This window comes from Euphorbia lathyris, chromosome 8 (genome assembly GCF_963576675.1).
Source record: "Euphorbia lathyris chromosome 8, ddEupLath1.1, whole genome shotgun sequence".
NCBI lineage: Eukaryota > Viridiplantae > Streptophyta > Magnoliopsida > Malpighiales > Euphorbiaceae > Euphorbia > Euphorbia lathyris.
This window is the reverse complement of record NC_088917.1, coordinates 63,723,932-63,739,667: the sequence shown is the minus strand read 5'-3', so window position 1 is coordinate 63,739,667 and position 15,736 is coordinate 63,723,932. Positions and strand designations below refer to the sequence as shown.

The 15,736-nt window shown below is 33.8% G+C and overlaps 1 protein-coding gene and 1 pseudogene across 1 annotated transcript; both read right to left on the bottom strand.

Moving 5' to 3' along the window:
* Nucleotides 1-1,027: 1,027 nt before the first annotated feature.
* On the bottom strand, nt 1,028-4,153 carry LOC136202664 (calmodulin-binding protein 60 B-like; annotated as a pseudogene).
* Nucleotides 4,154-5,978: 1,825 nt separating this feature from the next.
* LOC136203633 (probable xyloglucan endotransglucosylase/hydrolase protein 23) lies at nt 5,979-7,352 on the bottom strand. Its single transcript, XM_065994832.1, has 3 exons — nt 7,039-7,352; nt 6,759-6,952; nt 5,979-6,666 (listed from the first exon to the last, which is right to left on the bottom strand). Exons 1-3 carry the CDS (start codon nt 7,309-7,311, stop codon nt 6,270-6,272), a joined length of 864 nt encoding a protein of 287 aa, XP_065850904.1. The 5' UTR covers nt 7,312-7,352; the 3' UTR covers nt 5,979-6,269.
* Nucleotides 7,353-15,736: the final 8,384 nt, after the last annotated feature.

The window sequence follows — 15,736 nt, the reverse complement described above, 5'->3', positions numbered from 1 at the left end:
CAGAGCTTTGGGGTATCCTCACTGGCGTTAAGCTTGCCAAGAGCCTAGGTGTCAAGAGGCTTTCTGTGGAGTCAGATAATAAGGAGGCCATTAATATGATTTCCGATAATCATGCTATTTGTCTCAATAGTCAAAACCTGATCAAATCTATTAAAAGGCTTGGATCTTCCTTTGAGTTCGTTGAGTTCAGCCATATCTATAGAGAGCAGAACCGGATAGCGGATCGCTTGGCAGCTGTTGGGCATGAGGAGATGTTAGGTGTTTCCACTCTTTCTGTTCCTCCCTCATTTCTTTCTTCTCTTCTTTTAGAGGATAGGGTCGGGATTAGCTTTCCTAGGCTGATCCCTGGTTAGTTTGTTCTTTGTGTTGTTTTTTTTTCTTCATTGTCTACCAAAAAAAAATAATAATAATATTTAAAAATAGTATATATTGTATCGGGCCGGGCCGATGTAATATATGCAAAGCCCAAACCCGTCCATTTTTAACGGGCTTATACAGGCTTGGGCCGGACCGAGCCTGAATAGATTTTTATGTGTCCAGGCCCGGTTAAATGGGCCCGGGCCCAAGCCGGGCAGGCGGGCTCACCGGCCCATGCCCAGGTCTAGAAAAAATCAAAAAATGGTCTAAGAATTAATAATGCCTGTGTTTGAAAAATGGTAATTAGATGATAAAAAATTCTCAGATTCTTAACTCTCCAAATTATAAAGGTTTAGAAGTATTAAACTTCATGTTACAAAATGATCATTATCCAATTTCTTCAATACCACATCTCTATTTCACAACCTCTTATTAACCCTTCTAAACTGGTACCTTCCTCCAAACAAAAATAAGATCAATATGTTACCTTCCTACTCAAACCATTCATTTCCCTTCCTAACGTTTCATTATTATCTCTTCCGAACCTTCCATCAAAGCCTTTAATTCCGACAACTACTTAAAAAGAGTGTTAAATGACAAGATGAAGAAATAGAAATAACAAGTAACTTGTAAAAAACATTCATTGGGTCCTCTAATGAATCAACAAGAATCAAAGAAGCCATTAACTGATAGATAAATCACCCTTTTTAAGAATCATCAACAGATAGATTTATGATTACATGATCAAATGCTAAAAAAAGATCAGAGAAGCTTCTTGTTAAGAAAGAGTAATTAAAGAAACTACTCACTGTACAGAGTTGTGGCAACTGTACAAGAATTCTCTGATACCTAATACCCAGCAACACCACAGAAGTTTTTTTAACTTCTAAATAACCAACCTTGTCTTATGCACTCTCACACCTTCATATGCTGCTAGATTTTCCACTAATCTTCTCATATGGTGGATCATCTTTTCTCCACAAGAAGCTACAACCTATTCTTCATCATCCAACTCGACAATTTGAGCTCGCCTTTCAGCTGCTTTCTTTCTAATAAAGAATCCCCATCTCATCGCGGCCTTTATCTTCAGCCAACCTACAACAGCTTTACCAGGACGCGTGCGATCCTCATCATAGCTTGGCATTGGAGATGCCATAAACGGTGGGAAAGAAAATGCATCATCAGGTATATTTACAGAGGCATGGCCTCCCATGCTGAAGAGTCGGAGTAAGTGTTGCATATCTTCGTTCTCAAGCATCTCGTGACTTCGGATGCGAATCTCTTCCTCCGTGAAGAATTCATCGACTCCCTTCTCCCGATTGTGTGTCCAGTCTTCGAAAGGATTCAGATTGTTCATTTGCTGCATGGAAGTGCCAAAACCTTGAAACCCTGATGAAGATGACTGCGGAGGAGCAAGGGCTAGGCCAGCACTGTTGCCATTTCTCATGTTTGTTTGGTGAGAATTTCCTATCAAGGGTTCGTGTGATGTGAACGATGTGCTGTCAAACTGGGTGCGTGTATTTGGATTCACAAGCTGGGCCTGAGAAGAGAATCCCGCGCCCATACTATCATTATAACCTGATTGCAAACACGAAAAATCCCAAAGAAAGCTTAGAAAATTCTGGATATCATTAAGTACACTGTTTCATATCGGTCAGAAAATGTTGGAAAGTACATGGTTCTAATATCATTCTTGACAAGCACTAGAACAGCTAATAAGCACTTACCGCCAACTTGGAGGCCTGAATGCATGGGAGCCTGCTCGCCAGTAACCGGAGAGGGTAGTTGCGGTAATTGCACTGGATGTGCTAAAGCATTAGGATAACTTATTTGGTTAACGTGAGGTTCATTTCGGAAAGCATTTGATTTCTTATTTTGCTTGAAGTTCACAAGAGATTTGCCATCATATTCAACAACCTGATTCCAATTCTCATATGCTTTCTTAACCATCGCGTCCACATAAACCTACAAAATCAGTTTTTTAATAAGTCAGTCCATTTGAGTGCACGCCTAGAACAATAATGAAAACTTGAAGAAATGCCATCCAGCCCTAGCCAAGCACACAAATGTATTCAAGTTGCAAGTTCCACTATTTTTCAAATCGCAAATTATCAAGATATTCAAGAAAATTAAAGCTGACATCAGTCTAGTTAAAGTTGAAACAAATCTCATATTATGATTTAAAACCTAGTAATTATGTCAAATGGTCAAATGAATACCCTTACTAGCGGCAATAGCTGTTTTTAATCTTATAATCAGTGGCTAACACAAAAATGTTTGAAAACAATAATACATACAACGGTCATATACATGTTTGTCTATCAAATTTCCATGTTAAATACAATAATGTAATAATAACTTCAATAATGTGATTCTACGTTAACAATTTGTGATACTGATATTTGAACAGAGAAATCTCAAACATATAAAATAACGGTTATAGTACATATAAAAAACGTGAATGTTGCATCTCTTCTACAAACTAATATTGATCCTAATATCATAACAAAAATAGCACAATTTCCATTTAGATATTTACAGAGACAAACATTCACTTGTAACACTTAAACTTCAAATTCTAGAGCAACAGAAAAGACCAGGAAACAGTTCCAAATACAAGAGGCAATGTCTTAAACCTGATTCATAAATACCCAGGATTTAGCAATAGTGTACCGAGCAAAGGGAAAACAAAGAATAAGACCAACCTTCTGCTCATCAGAAAGAGAATCAGCTGGATAATACTGTTCCCCAGAAGTAAGGCCATTCAGCTCATAAATATTGTTAAAAACAACACCGACATTTCTTGAATCTTCAGGATAATAGATATAAAGCTTCCCTCCAAGGACACAAGTCTTTGCATGGTCCACAAGAGCATCCCACATTTTGTTTGACATGCCAGATCCCAGAATCTACATCCAAAAGATGGAAGAAATTTCAGAAGATAAGAACATGTCAGGAAAATTTTAATTTAAGAACTAAATCTTACATTTCGTAATTTTTGAGGATCCCTGACAAAAAGACGCAAGAAATCCTCAACTGAGAATATTCCCTGGCCATTTAACTTTTTATGAAAGGAACCATCCTTGCCAATTTTCTCCAATCTCCATACTTCATCAGTCAATGCAGGTGGATAGTGTTTCTTGTATACTGCCAAAAGTAAAGAAAATGAATTCAAAATCTCCAAATAGTATTCTAAGAATAAAAATGATGGAGAGCATGAACTTACATTCTCCTCTGTGATCTTTAACCGTGAAAGCTTCTGTTTTTGCCTCACGCACACGCATACCTTCACCAAATCCAGAGGTAACTTTCATGCCAAGCCTAAACTTCCTGCTCCTGATCCAACTAGAGTTATCTGTGAAAGTGAGCTCCCCCAGTGTTCCTACCCCTTCCTTGAGTGTCACTTGCAGGTCGCCATTCAACAATGGTCTCTTCCCGTCACGCTCTTTTACAACATGACTTTCAAATTCTTCCTGGGTCCAGTCCTCATCGTCTTCATTGTTGAAATCTCCCTCAAGCACAACAATATCAAGTTTTAGAGATGCCTCAGGACCGGAAGTTACAACTACACCACTGTTGGCATCAATCAGCACAACATGGATGGAAGCACCCTGTTCCCCTTCTACTTTTCCCCCTGTGAAAAGAGGAAGAGACAACCTTGACCTAAAGCGTAACTGCAAGTTTCTTCCATCTGGCCCTTCAATTCTTTTTGGGGAAGAGCTGAAACATTTTCAAATACAAAACCAAGTTCTATCAGGAGACAGATGTAAAAGAAATACATTAAATAGTGGGAAATCATTCAAGAAATAAATCTGAGAAGAGAAAAATAATTCCTATGTCCAGCGTGCATACACCATTCTCACATGAAAATGGGATGCCATGCCATGTGAGTATCAGTGTATGAGCAACCAAATTTAGGCATCAATTTTCCTTCAAGACATGCATACAATGCAAGGATAGAAATATAATCTGGTATCCAAGTCTTCAAAAATGGATTAGAACTAGATCATATTAATAAAGCAATTACAGTTCATTTCCTCAATTTCACTGGTTATACATGCCCATAAAATAATTCATAACATGAAAATTACAAATGAGATCCATTATCTAAAATTTTACCAAAAATCAGCAAGAACTAGTTGTTTGGAGAACTATGACAAAGACACTTTTGTTCTAGTGAATCTAGGTAAAACTAAAGCTTGGTATAGCCAGATGAGACAATTGCAGCCAATATATTTTCTATGACACGAAAATTTTTATTCTATAACTGATAAATAATTTCATCAATGAGAACCTCTATAGAATCAAAATTCTATAACTAATACGTAATTAAAGTATCACTGCTGTTGTTTGCGCTATGAACTCCACAAAAGACCACAAAGATTTACCTAGCAAATTAACAAAAAAAAAAAAAAGTCACACATTTTTCGTCATCACATTTTAATTTAACTTTCAATAATTTGTCCTGAATTCATTTATACAAAGTTGAATTGCTTAATATTTCCATGAAGCACTTTTTTGACAAGAAAATTACATGTTAACCATAATGCAACTTAATGAACTCGTGCTAAACAACCCCAGAACCCAACCCGAATACTTTTATGTAAGAAGGGGAATCTCTCCAGTAATACATAGCCCTCATGAGACACTTTTTAAGTTCATGCTGCTTAAGTTACCAACATTTAAGCATTTTGTGAAAATATATTTTTGCAGAAGTCTCCAATGCTCATTAGTAAATTTCCATTTTTCATCCATTGGTCAAAGTTGGAAAATAGGATGCTATTCCCTCCTTTCGCATCCAAAATCAACAAGTTTCCTTATCCATTAGGGAATCACTGACCTAGAGAGCAGAGATACTATCCAGAAAAAAAAGAAGTGCTACTTGTCAAGGCCAAATCTCCATGTGGCGCCGTGAATTCCCCAAATCTTCGACCAGCCAACTCCTACTGAAGGGGTCTATTAAGCAGCCCTTTAATGCGTCAATATTCCATTCCGAAAGGTCTCCTGTATAGTAAACCTCGCCCTATAAGGGGCACGCACTATGGGCTATCTCGGAGCCCATAGTGTCCATAGGGTTCCAACCTTATGGCGACATCTACCCCTCTTCACGAAGGACAAATGTCCTATTCTCATTTATTCAATGGGTTAAGTGGGTTATTAAATGAGGTATGACTCATTTTGACACCTCTAGCAAGCATGCCTTATATGGATCAACCTATTAATGGTCAAAGGTAACAAATATTGGGAGTTGCATTAGGCAATTTATAGTGTAGTGCCCGTTATGTATAAAAAATTTATAATTTCAAGCATAATTTACAAGACTATTTGCGTTCAATTTTCAAAGCCCAAAAAAACTTATTTTTTTTTATTAACGAGACTTAAAATTGCATCCTCTAATTAATTTTAGACATTTTAGGCGTGATAACTAAATCGGTTTTGGCTTAACCTTGGGCCTATTTAGCCTTTGCTCTTGCCTATTTAGCCTTTACTTTTGCCGTGCTTTCTACTGCTTATCAAATTTGAAAATTGATTCATTTATTCATTACTGAGTTGTCATGTTCATAGGCTTGTTGAGAGTCTTCGTTTTTCTATGTCCTTATTAATTAGCAGAAACCTTGTGGTAAACTTAAAACTACGCTTCATTGGTTCTTCCATAATTTATTTATTCATCTATTCGCCACAAAATTAACGGGAAACCATATTTTCACTACATATACTCTTCAATTTTCAAACTCCACACAGAGAAAGAGAAAGGAGAAACACTATATTTTAAGTTAAAAAATGGAATATATATATATATATATATATATATATATATATATATATAATATTAAATAAAGAATGGAATGAACGAATAAAAGAATATTGTTGTACAAAACATATAAACAGGATGAAAGTGGGCAATGAATATCCTAAGAGAAGTTGCATTCCGGAGGGAAGCCTTGGGGAAACCTCTTGGCATCAGAACAGTAATTATAAATCATGTAATTCTTCTGAACCCATTGAAGTCTTTCTTGATTCGTTGAATCTAGCTCCTCCGATAACCATGAATTTGTGTTTGAATTTGTTCCACAAGAAGAAGAAGATGCTCCCTTTGAGACAACACAAGCTTTTTCATCACTGAAGTTTCTGTAAGAAGCTGTAAATGGAGCCTGAGTCCAGTCAGCCTTCACCAATCCTCCTCTTGTTGCCCAATCATCTGCATTCCAAAGGCTTGAGAATATTCTCATTGGTTGATTCTTTGGGAAAGGAACTCCCCCAGATTCCATGTTCTTGAATTCTCTAATAGGAGTGCCATCTACTGAGAATCTGGAAACAGACAAAAAAGGAACAATACAATTAGTTTCAATATAATCGAATTAGATTTTGGAATGACATAATTGGGGAATATGTATGCTTACATGATGCGCTGAGGATTCCAGAGGATGGAGTAGGTGTGGAAATCAGTAGTTGGATCAAACCACAAATAGAATTGCTGCTCTCTGTTGCCTTTACCTTGGCTAAAAACATTAGTGTGAAGAATGTATGGATCTCCACTTAAATTCCCCAAGAATTCAAAGTCAATCTCATCCCAATTAGAGCCGTTTGATGATAACTGCAACATCCAAACAATTTATTAGTTAGTAAACTGCAAAATATATGATAATTGGAACAAAAGGAATCAAAGAATGGGGAACATACATAGTAAGCAGTGACAGTGCCAGCAGAGTTGCCAGGAACGAGCTTGAGTTGCATATCAATCTTGCCAAATAAATACTCATTCTTGGACTGAAATCCAGAGCCAGAAGCTTGGTCGAGGTTAAGAGTAAGAAGGTCACCATTGTTGAGTATCTTAGCACGACCATCTCCCCATGTAATGTCAAAATCCTGGTTGAAGTCACCAGCAGAAGCAGCCATAAGCGATACGGCAACCAGAAGCAGAGAGAGCAGTAATTTAGAAGAAGAAGAAGCCATTGGATAAATAGAGAAGAAAGTGAAATGTGGAAAAGAAGATAGAGAAGTAGAGAATGGATTAGTATTATTTATAGAATCCAAAAGGGGGAGAGGAAGAAAAGGCACGGGAAGGTGCAAAGAGTATAATAGCTGTGGACAGCCGGAATTTAAAATGTTTAGCTGTAAAATCGAACCAATTACATCAAAGCCATACTTTAATTAATCATTTCTTTTCTTTATGAGAACCCCGCGTTTTAGTTCATATTTTCCATTTTATTTTGTCCTTTTCTCAATTTATCTCCACCGCCGTACATAGAAACGCATGCTTTCAAATTTGTACTTTGTATTGATGGTGTCTTCTATACTTACTTTGTTTATGACAAAACAAGTGTTATTTGGTTTTTTTCATTATTTAATGATGGAATATAAAATTTACTTAATGGTGAAAACACACCAAGTAAAATTTACTTTGTCAAAAACAAAATAAGCATAGCCTCTATCTGTATTTGTATATCTAATTTCTTCAAAATTATTCTCCTCATTTCAGTGATTATTTTACTCACCAACTAGTTTATAATTTTAACTTTTTTCTTTTATTTTCTACTTTTATTGTTTAAAATAAGGACCAATTTGACATTGTTGCATGTGAAAAAACATTTATTAGTAAATACATAATAATAAATTTAAAAGTCAAGAAATAAAAAATAAACAATATATATTTTAGGTTATATTAAAAGTTGTGATTATTTTATAAAAAAAATAAATATTAGTATCTTTTTTAGTTGTGATGGCTATTTTGTTTAAAAAAAAAACTACAAAATATAGCTTTTAAAAAAAATCGGTTTTGTATTTACTAAACACTTGTTTTAGATCGTATGTCCTAAGAGGGTTAGTAGGATCACGAAATAATACCACAGTTTAGATTGATAAAAAGAAATCAATTAATATCTAGTTACCAACAACATCGAACATTAAAAATCTAATATTTGAAAATAAACTATTGTTGATCCACATCTGATTTTAAGGTCTCATTTAAACATATAAATAATGCTATTATTCTTTACCGGTTCAAAAGTCTTTGATGCTTAATTAATTGATTCTCTCCCTCGAAGAATCAAAGCTAAGGTAATTCAAATTAGGGTTGGTTTTGGACCTAGACTAGACGTGTGATGATCTAAGGTCTATAAATTTTATTTGATCTTTATAAATTTTATCTATTATTTTATTTAGGGTTTATAAATTTTCAAACCGCCCTTACATGTAAATTACTAGATCACGTTTCAATACGCTTTTTATAGCATAATCCCAATAAAAGTAAGAATATTTTTTATATTCTCTTTTAAAAATATCTTCCAATATAGAATGATAATTTTTGCATAAGAAATACTCTCTTCGTTTCATATTATATGTCTTTTTAAAAAGTTGCACAATGTTACCGTAATTTCGTAACTTGTTTTCACAATCAAGATTCTGGTCACCTGAAACACAAGAAACGTCAGAAAAGAGGCCGAAGATCGGCGAACCCTCTCCAATGATAAAGTCAGTTGATAGAACAAAAAGATATCAAAGTCTTAAAAAGTATTTCAAGTAGTTAGAATCAGTTACCTCAACTATATAGTGGTTCAACTACAGATAATGAAAAGTGATTTCTAAACACGTAGCATCTTCTGATAAGTCAGTGTGCCATTGTATTTATGAATATAAGGAGCGTACACTTGGAATCCATTGCTCTAATTGATCCACATGTCCTTAAATGTACTTTTGACTGATTATGTTCGTTCATGTTGAGATGGCCGAAGGATGGCTTTGGCCAACGACAAAACTCCTTCCAAAGACTCTTAATATTGGACCAAGATTCATCTAAATACATTAATTCATAATGGGCCCACTTGTTATGAGCCCAAATGAATTAATACTATAACACATAGAAATTAATAATATTAAAAAAAAAAAGATTTTGTTGTCCCTTATTTATTTATTATATGATAAGTCTATTATTTTAATTAATGTCTATAAACCTATGTTTTATAGCATATAGGAGGTGATTTAATGTATATTGATCATATATTATAAATATATGACATGTAATATGAAAATATTTGTAAAATTATAATTAGAGTAGGATTAGAGTATATACGATATGATGAAACTCCATTGCACAATTCTCCCATCTTGCTCAATTTGGTTACCGATATCTGGTCTATTTATAATTTATAAATTGGATTGTTGGATATTTCGGACAAATCACCTTAATGAGACCCAATCAATTAGATCTAACCCATTTAATTTGTTATAAACAGAAGAAAGTTGAAACATAAATTATTTATTTAATTTGGTACAGAAAAGGTATGTTATTTTCCTTTAAAAAAAAGGAAAAATTAGAAGACAGAAATCTTTATGGGCCTCATGTGATGGACTTTGAAGTTTAATCATGTCCAGAGAGTTTTGTATGGGCAGCCTATGGTAATGGGCTCTCATTCCATGCTTCAGTGGAATGATATGTGTTAATGATAATGGACGTATGTAATGAATAAATTCAATGGAAACCATTAAAGTTAAGCTTGAGTGATAAAGAGTTTTAAGTCGTTTAAGTTAGATTTCGAATTCAAATTTTAGTGTACGCAGAAAGTTTTAATTGGAAAAAAATCTATCTAAAAATATCCAACTTCAACCGAGAAACCGGACTAACTATTAAAAAAAACCATTCAATGGACAAATAATATTTTTATTAAAATTTGGAATATGTAACGCTAGTTGAAAAATGCAATGCAAGAATAAAAGGATATTGTTAAAAAAATCGATAAAGTGCAAATTTACTTTTATTGCTAGCGTAAAATAAGATAAATTTTATTTCTATTTCATAGAAAATTTAAACAGACTTATTTATTATTATTTAACTCGGTATTTAGTTGTTACATTACACATTTCAAATATCAATTATATCTAAAATATTTATTCTATTACAAACACAATTACAACCTGCTAAAATATCAATATTTAAGTCTTTCAAACACAAATCGATCGTAAAAAAAATTGCTTAAAATGTTTACTCGATTATTAAAATAATTATAAACAACTTGCTAAAACACACTAAATTGTTTCAGTTTAGGATTGTTTGAAAGATCTAATATGGCAGACAACTGTTAAATAGTTTGTTCAAATTTTCTGTTATATAGAGATAAAAATGATCTTGTTTGACAATATTAGAGATAAATTATGCTATTTCGTATGTTACAAGTAAATTTATCATCCCTAAAAAACGATTAGAGTAAATTTGTAGCTTATTAAAAAAAAAAAAATAGAAGAAGAAGGTGAAAGTGGGTTAAATATGTAAGAGAAGTTGCATTGCAGAGGGAAGCCTCGGTAAAACCTATTGGCCTATTGGCATTACTGTAATAATTGTAAATCATGTAATGTTTCTAAACCTATTGAAGTTATTCTACTTTGATTTTATTGCATGAAAAGGGAATTATCTCGTGAGAAAATTAATTAGTTATTCTACTTTGATTTGAATTTATGAAATGCAATAATTTCTCTTCTTTCTTTGGTTTGTCTTCTTGATTTTTATTCTTCACTTCAATTTTGATGCTTGTTTGTGATAACGGATGTTAATATATTTGAACGGATTTAGATATGGAAGTCTAACTTAAACGATGATTAACGATTTGACCTTCTAGAAACACATTTCTAATTAGGACATCAATCCTACACTAATTAGGAATCTCTAATGACGTAATTATTTCCTAAATAGGCAGAATTCTTTTCTTTAAAGATTAGAGTCAATTTGTTCAAAATAGGATTATTAACTCCTCTATAAAAAAAAAAAGGTCTTACTCTCTCGAAAAGATGCATCTTATGCACATTATTCTCTTACTCATTATTGTTCATTGGTTTGTTAGTTTATTATTTCTCTTAAAATTAAGATTGAAATGGGTATCAGAAAGCCTCTTATCGGGATCTGGTCGATCTCTATCTTGCAGAAATGTTGTAAACGTTTAAATTGGATCTTTCAGAAAGACTACCGGAACCTCATGTGATATTTTCACACATGTTATCATTAGTGATGGGAATCTGATCCTGAGAAATCATCAAGTTAAATAGCTACTAATTATGGGGTGATTGGAGTCACTAATATTACATAATATCAATGACAAATAAGAAAAACAAACACAAATAAAATAATGGGAGTAAATTTTATTTATAATCTAAAATTAAAAAAAACAAATGAAATATCAGAAATAATTTTATTTATAATGTTCTTCCAGAACTCTCCAAACAGAGTCTGCCGAATCAACCCGGATAAGGCTTTCCTCTATTGTTGGAGAAACAGCTCACATGATCCAGGAAATGACCATAATGTTGCATCTATCCCAGGTAGAAAACATTGTGTCTCCTTATGCTGGTTTTGGCATTGACCCATCAACAAAGCCATATTTGTTCTTCGACATCAGGGCTATTCTAATCATTCGAGACCTCTAGTGATAATTTGGTCCTGTTAGAGGTGTAGTGACAAGGACAAGAGAGGGATTTTCATTTGAGGAGAGAAAATAAGGGCTAGTGTTTTGTATTGCCATTGATGGCAGAAAATAAAGCTTTTGGAGATAGAGGAAGAGCAGAGAGCGCCGTCAATTCTCTGGTACCATGATGATTGAGATGAATTGAACAGTATTCTTTTCATTCAATAATGAAAGGTGATTATAAGAGCAGCATTTATATAAGGTAATTTATAACCCTAGCTATCACAAGAGACAAAAGAATATAGCTGTATAAAAGGAAATTAAAAACAAAAGAGTAAAAGATGTTTGTAACTAATTCAAGAAAGGAGCCGTTTGATTCCTCCCCTTTGGTATTATGTGGGTGACTCAGCAAACAAATTGAGGGATAAGGTGTAAGGGTGAGCTGATTTGGGGAAGTGAAAATGGTTTTTGAGAGCTTATCCCACTGCTATGCGTTTCATATTTCATCATTGTTTGTGGTTGGAGGTAGATTCCACTTACGTTGTTAATCTCTTAAAAAAAAGTCCATGGTACTTAAGTGGGAAATCTATCGAGACTATATGCATTATTTTTCTTTAATCTCAAACTCGCATATTTATAGAAAATGTAATCGTGTTGATGACACTTTAGTAAAGCATGGATTGACTACTTCGGATCATCTTTGGTGAATCTATTCTTTTTGTTAATTAGTTTGCCTTTTTTAGGGTGCTATGTTAAGCGTTAGTAAATTTTTTAAATACTATTTAGATCTGATGTATATTAGAGGTTTTTTTTTAAATGTCAAATATGACTGGAATATGAGTATGAAACAAATGAATCAGTTAGCACAATTGGCATAGGGAAAAGGTGGTGCCACTGATAATGTGTCAATATGAAATATTTTAATATCTCATATTCTAAACTCTCATGTTGGATATTTAAATTTAAAAGAATGAATTTAGTTTGGCCATGCAAACATTACAATATAAACATGTTGAAAACCTTAAATCTAAGGTAAAAAACATATTGAGGATTCTAGTTATTCTAATTTTGGTAGATTGTTTCTTTGATTTTTTAATCATTTATTTTTCTTTTTGTCATATGAAATATTTCATTCTCAAATTAATTAGTTATGAACATTTGAACCTTATTCATTTTATTTGTATTAAAAAGTATATTTTTTTACAATTTAAATTATATTTTTTAAAATTTCTGACAGGTCAGACATATAAAATAATGTTATTGAACTGTTAAAAATATAAATTTTTTAACGCATATAAAATGAATAGCGATTTCTTTACCAAATTTGAAATTCAACATTAACTTTTCTAGTCATTAATGACTTACTGTGACAAAAACAAATATACAAGTTGGATCCATTAAAATCCAAATGATTAAAGCTTCATAATACTTTTTACCTAAATTTAAAGAAAATAAATTAATTCAAATTCACCTTACGGTTGTTGAGGAATATATATATATATATATACTTATTTTTACCAGTGGCGGAGTCAGAACGGAAAGTTCGGAGGTTCCATTGTATGTGGGAAAAAATTTGAATGACAATATAAGACTTTAATTCCTACTGAAAATGTATTTATATACAAAAAAAATATATATTAAAATTCTTTTCCCGGTATATTCATTGTAGAGCAACTTTACTGGACATAACTTCTTTGTCACTTTTGTAGAATTGGTTGTAAACAACCATTAGAAACCTTGCTAATAATATTAGTTTGTTACTGAATTTGTTTACAAACTATTTCTGAAGAGAGAGTTGGATAGACTGAAAGAAGAAGAAAATGCGTCAAACTCAGGCCAGTGCCAATTGGCACAAATCCAACGTGTGTAATACACACTCAAGATTAGGCGCCTGAAGCATGAGCTAGCACCTACAACTCTTTGGCTGCCTTGTCTTCTTTTTACTTTCTTTCTTTTTCTTTTTTTACAAAATCAGAATATACAATAAAATGCAAAAGTTTCTCGAACAAGCCTATTAACTTGATATTAAAACAAAGAGTAAATTACATCCATGGCCACTGAACTTTACCCATTTTCACATTATGGCCACTGAACTTCATTTCTTCCCGGTATGGCCACTGAATTTTACACTTTTTAACACCGGTGGCCACTCAACGCCTCAAAACTACCTTTGAAGGCTAAAAATAAAAAATAGAAAGCGTTAATAATATTCTAAGGAACTTTAATTCTTGAAAATTTTCGTTTTGAGGTCATTTAGGTGTTGTTTGGTTAGGAGAGAGAAAGTGAATTTTTAGAGAGAGAAAGCTCCAAAACATGTGATTTTTTAAAATAAAAAATGTAGTTTCATGGTAAATGTCGTTCTGAACAACTTTAATTCTTGAATATTTTCATTTTGAGGTCGTTAACTATCGTTAACGGTAACTTTGAGAAGTTAGTTAAAATTGAGTGGCAACCGGTGTTAAAAAGTGTAAAGTTCAGTGGCCATACTGGGAAGAAATGAAGTTCAGTGGCCATAATGTGAAAATGGGTAAAGTTCAGTGGCCATGGGTGTAATTTACCCTTAAAACAAATACTCATATTAAAACTTTACAAATTAATATATTCAAACATTATAAAGACTTGAAAAATTAATTATTCAAATAAACATTACAAATAATTAATTAACTACTCACTAACCTTAATGCATGATTCTTGCAAAATATTATGTTATTTCGTCATATGTAACCTATGTTTTAATCAATTAGTAATAATTATTTCAAGAGTATTTTTTTTTCAATTAATAAATAATTAATCACATAATAATTTTTAATTTATTTAGTAATAATTATTTCTTTATTTAATTTTATTGAAATAATAATACGTACTGAATTAATTATTATATTGCATAAATATTTTTCTAGTATTAATAATTAGTATTGAATTTATTATGTTGTTGGGTAAAAATTATTAATTTTTTTTTTTTTATGAGTAGGGAGGGGTTAAGACCCCGGGAAACAAAACAGACTAGAGGATGCTTGTCATGCTAGGGAGACAAGTTCCACATAGATCAGAAAATAAAATATCCTGGATGCCTGCAGGCGGCACCTCACACTCGTGAAGACCCAAATTTAAGCTTCCTGCGTAGTTTGCCACCCAATCCGCGGCTCGGTTGCCTTGGCGTAACACATGAATCAAATTAACCTCCCAATCTTGCTTAAGTAACTTCTGACATTCCCCAACAAGCCAGTAGAAGCTATGCCTATGCTCCGTACCCTCCTTGACCGTGTTAACTATGCCCAGAGAATCCATTTCAAATATCACCCGACGGTAGCGCCTGTCCCAAGCAAACTTCAGCCCGAAATAAAGCCCCCACAATTCTGCTAGGGCAGCTGTACAAATGCCAAGATTAACAGCAAACCCTCCAATCCAACCACCTCTATCATTGCGCATAACTCCGCCTGCAGCCGCATGACCCGGGTTCCCTTTGCAGGCTCCATCGCTGTTCACTTTCACCCATCCTCTATCTGGAGGTTTCCATCCTACCATAACTTCCCTCACTGGCCTATCTCGTAGACGCTGCTCATCGCTGAAAGCCTTACAACACTCTACAGCTTTAAGCCAAATAAATTCAACCTTATTCCTGCAGGCCGTCGCGTCCGGTTCAAACACCGACTGGCACCTCCATCGCCACAGCCACCAAACGGTAATCACGAAAACCACACTGCAATCAACATTTCTCCACTTCCCTTGCGCATTCAGTCCCCATAAGATCCAACCCTTTTGATCAAGATTGAAGAATTGCTCCCACTCAGAAGCTGGAACAAGAGATCTCCACAAACTCACAGTGTCATTGCAGTCCCTTAAGATATGGACCGTGGATTCGGGGAGGCCGCACATCCCACAAGCCATATCATCGCAAAGATTTCTGTAGACCCTAACCATATTGGATAAGATCGCATCATGTAATAGCAGCCAGACAAAGTACCTTAGGCGTTCTGGGACCTGAAGCT

Coding starts and splice junctions, on each gene's coding strand:
- LOC136203633 (XM_065994832.1), bottom strand. CDS start 7,311: ATGGCTTCTTCTTCTTCTAAATTACTGCTCTCTCTGCTTCTGGTTGCC. Junction 6,953..7,038: donor GCACTGTCACTGCTTACTAT/GTATGTTCCCCA, acceptor TGGATGTTGCAG/TTATCATCAAACGGCTCTAA. Junction 6,667..6,758: donor TGGAATCCTCAGCGCATCAT/GTAAGCATACAT, acceptor GTCTGTTTCCAG/ATTCTCAGTAGATGGCACTC.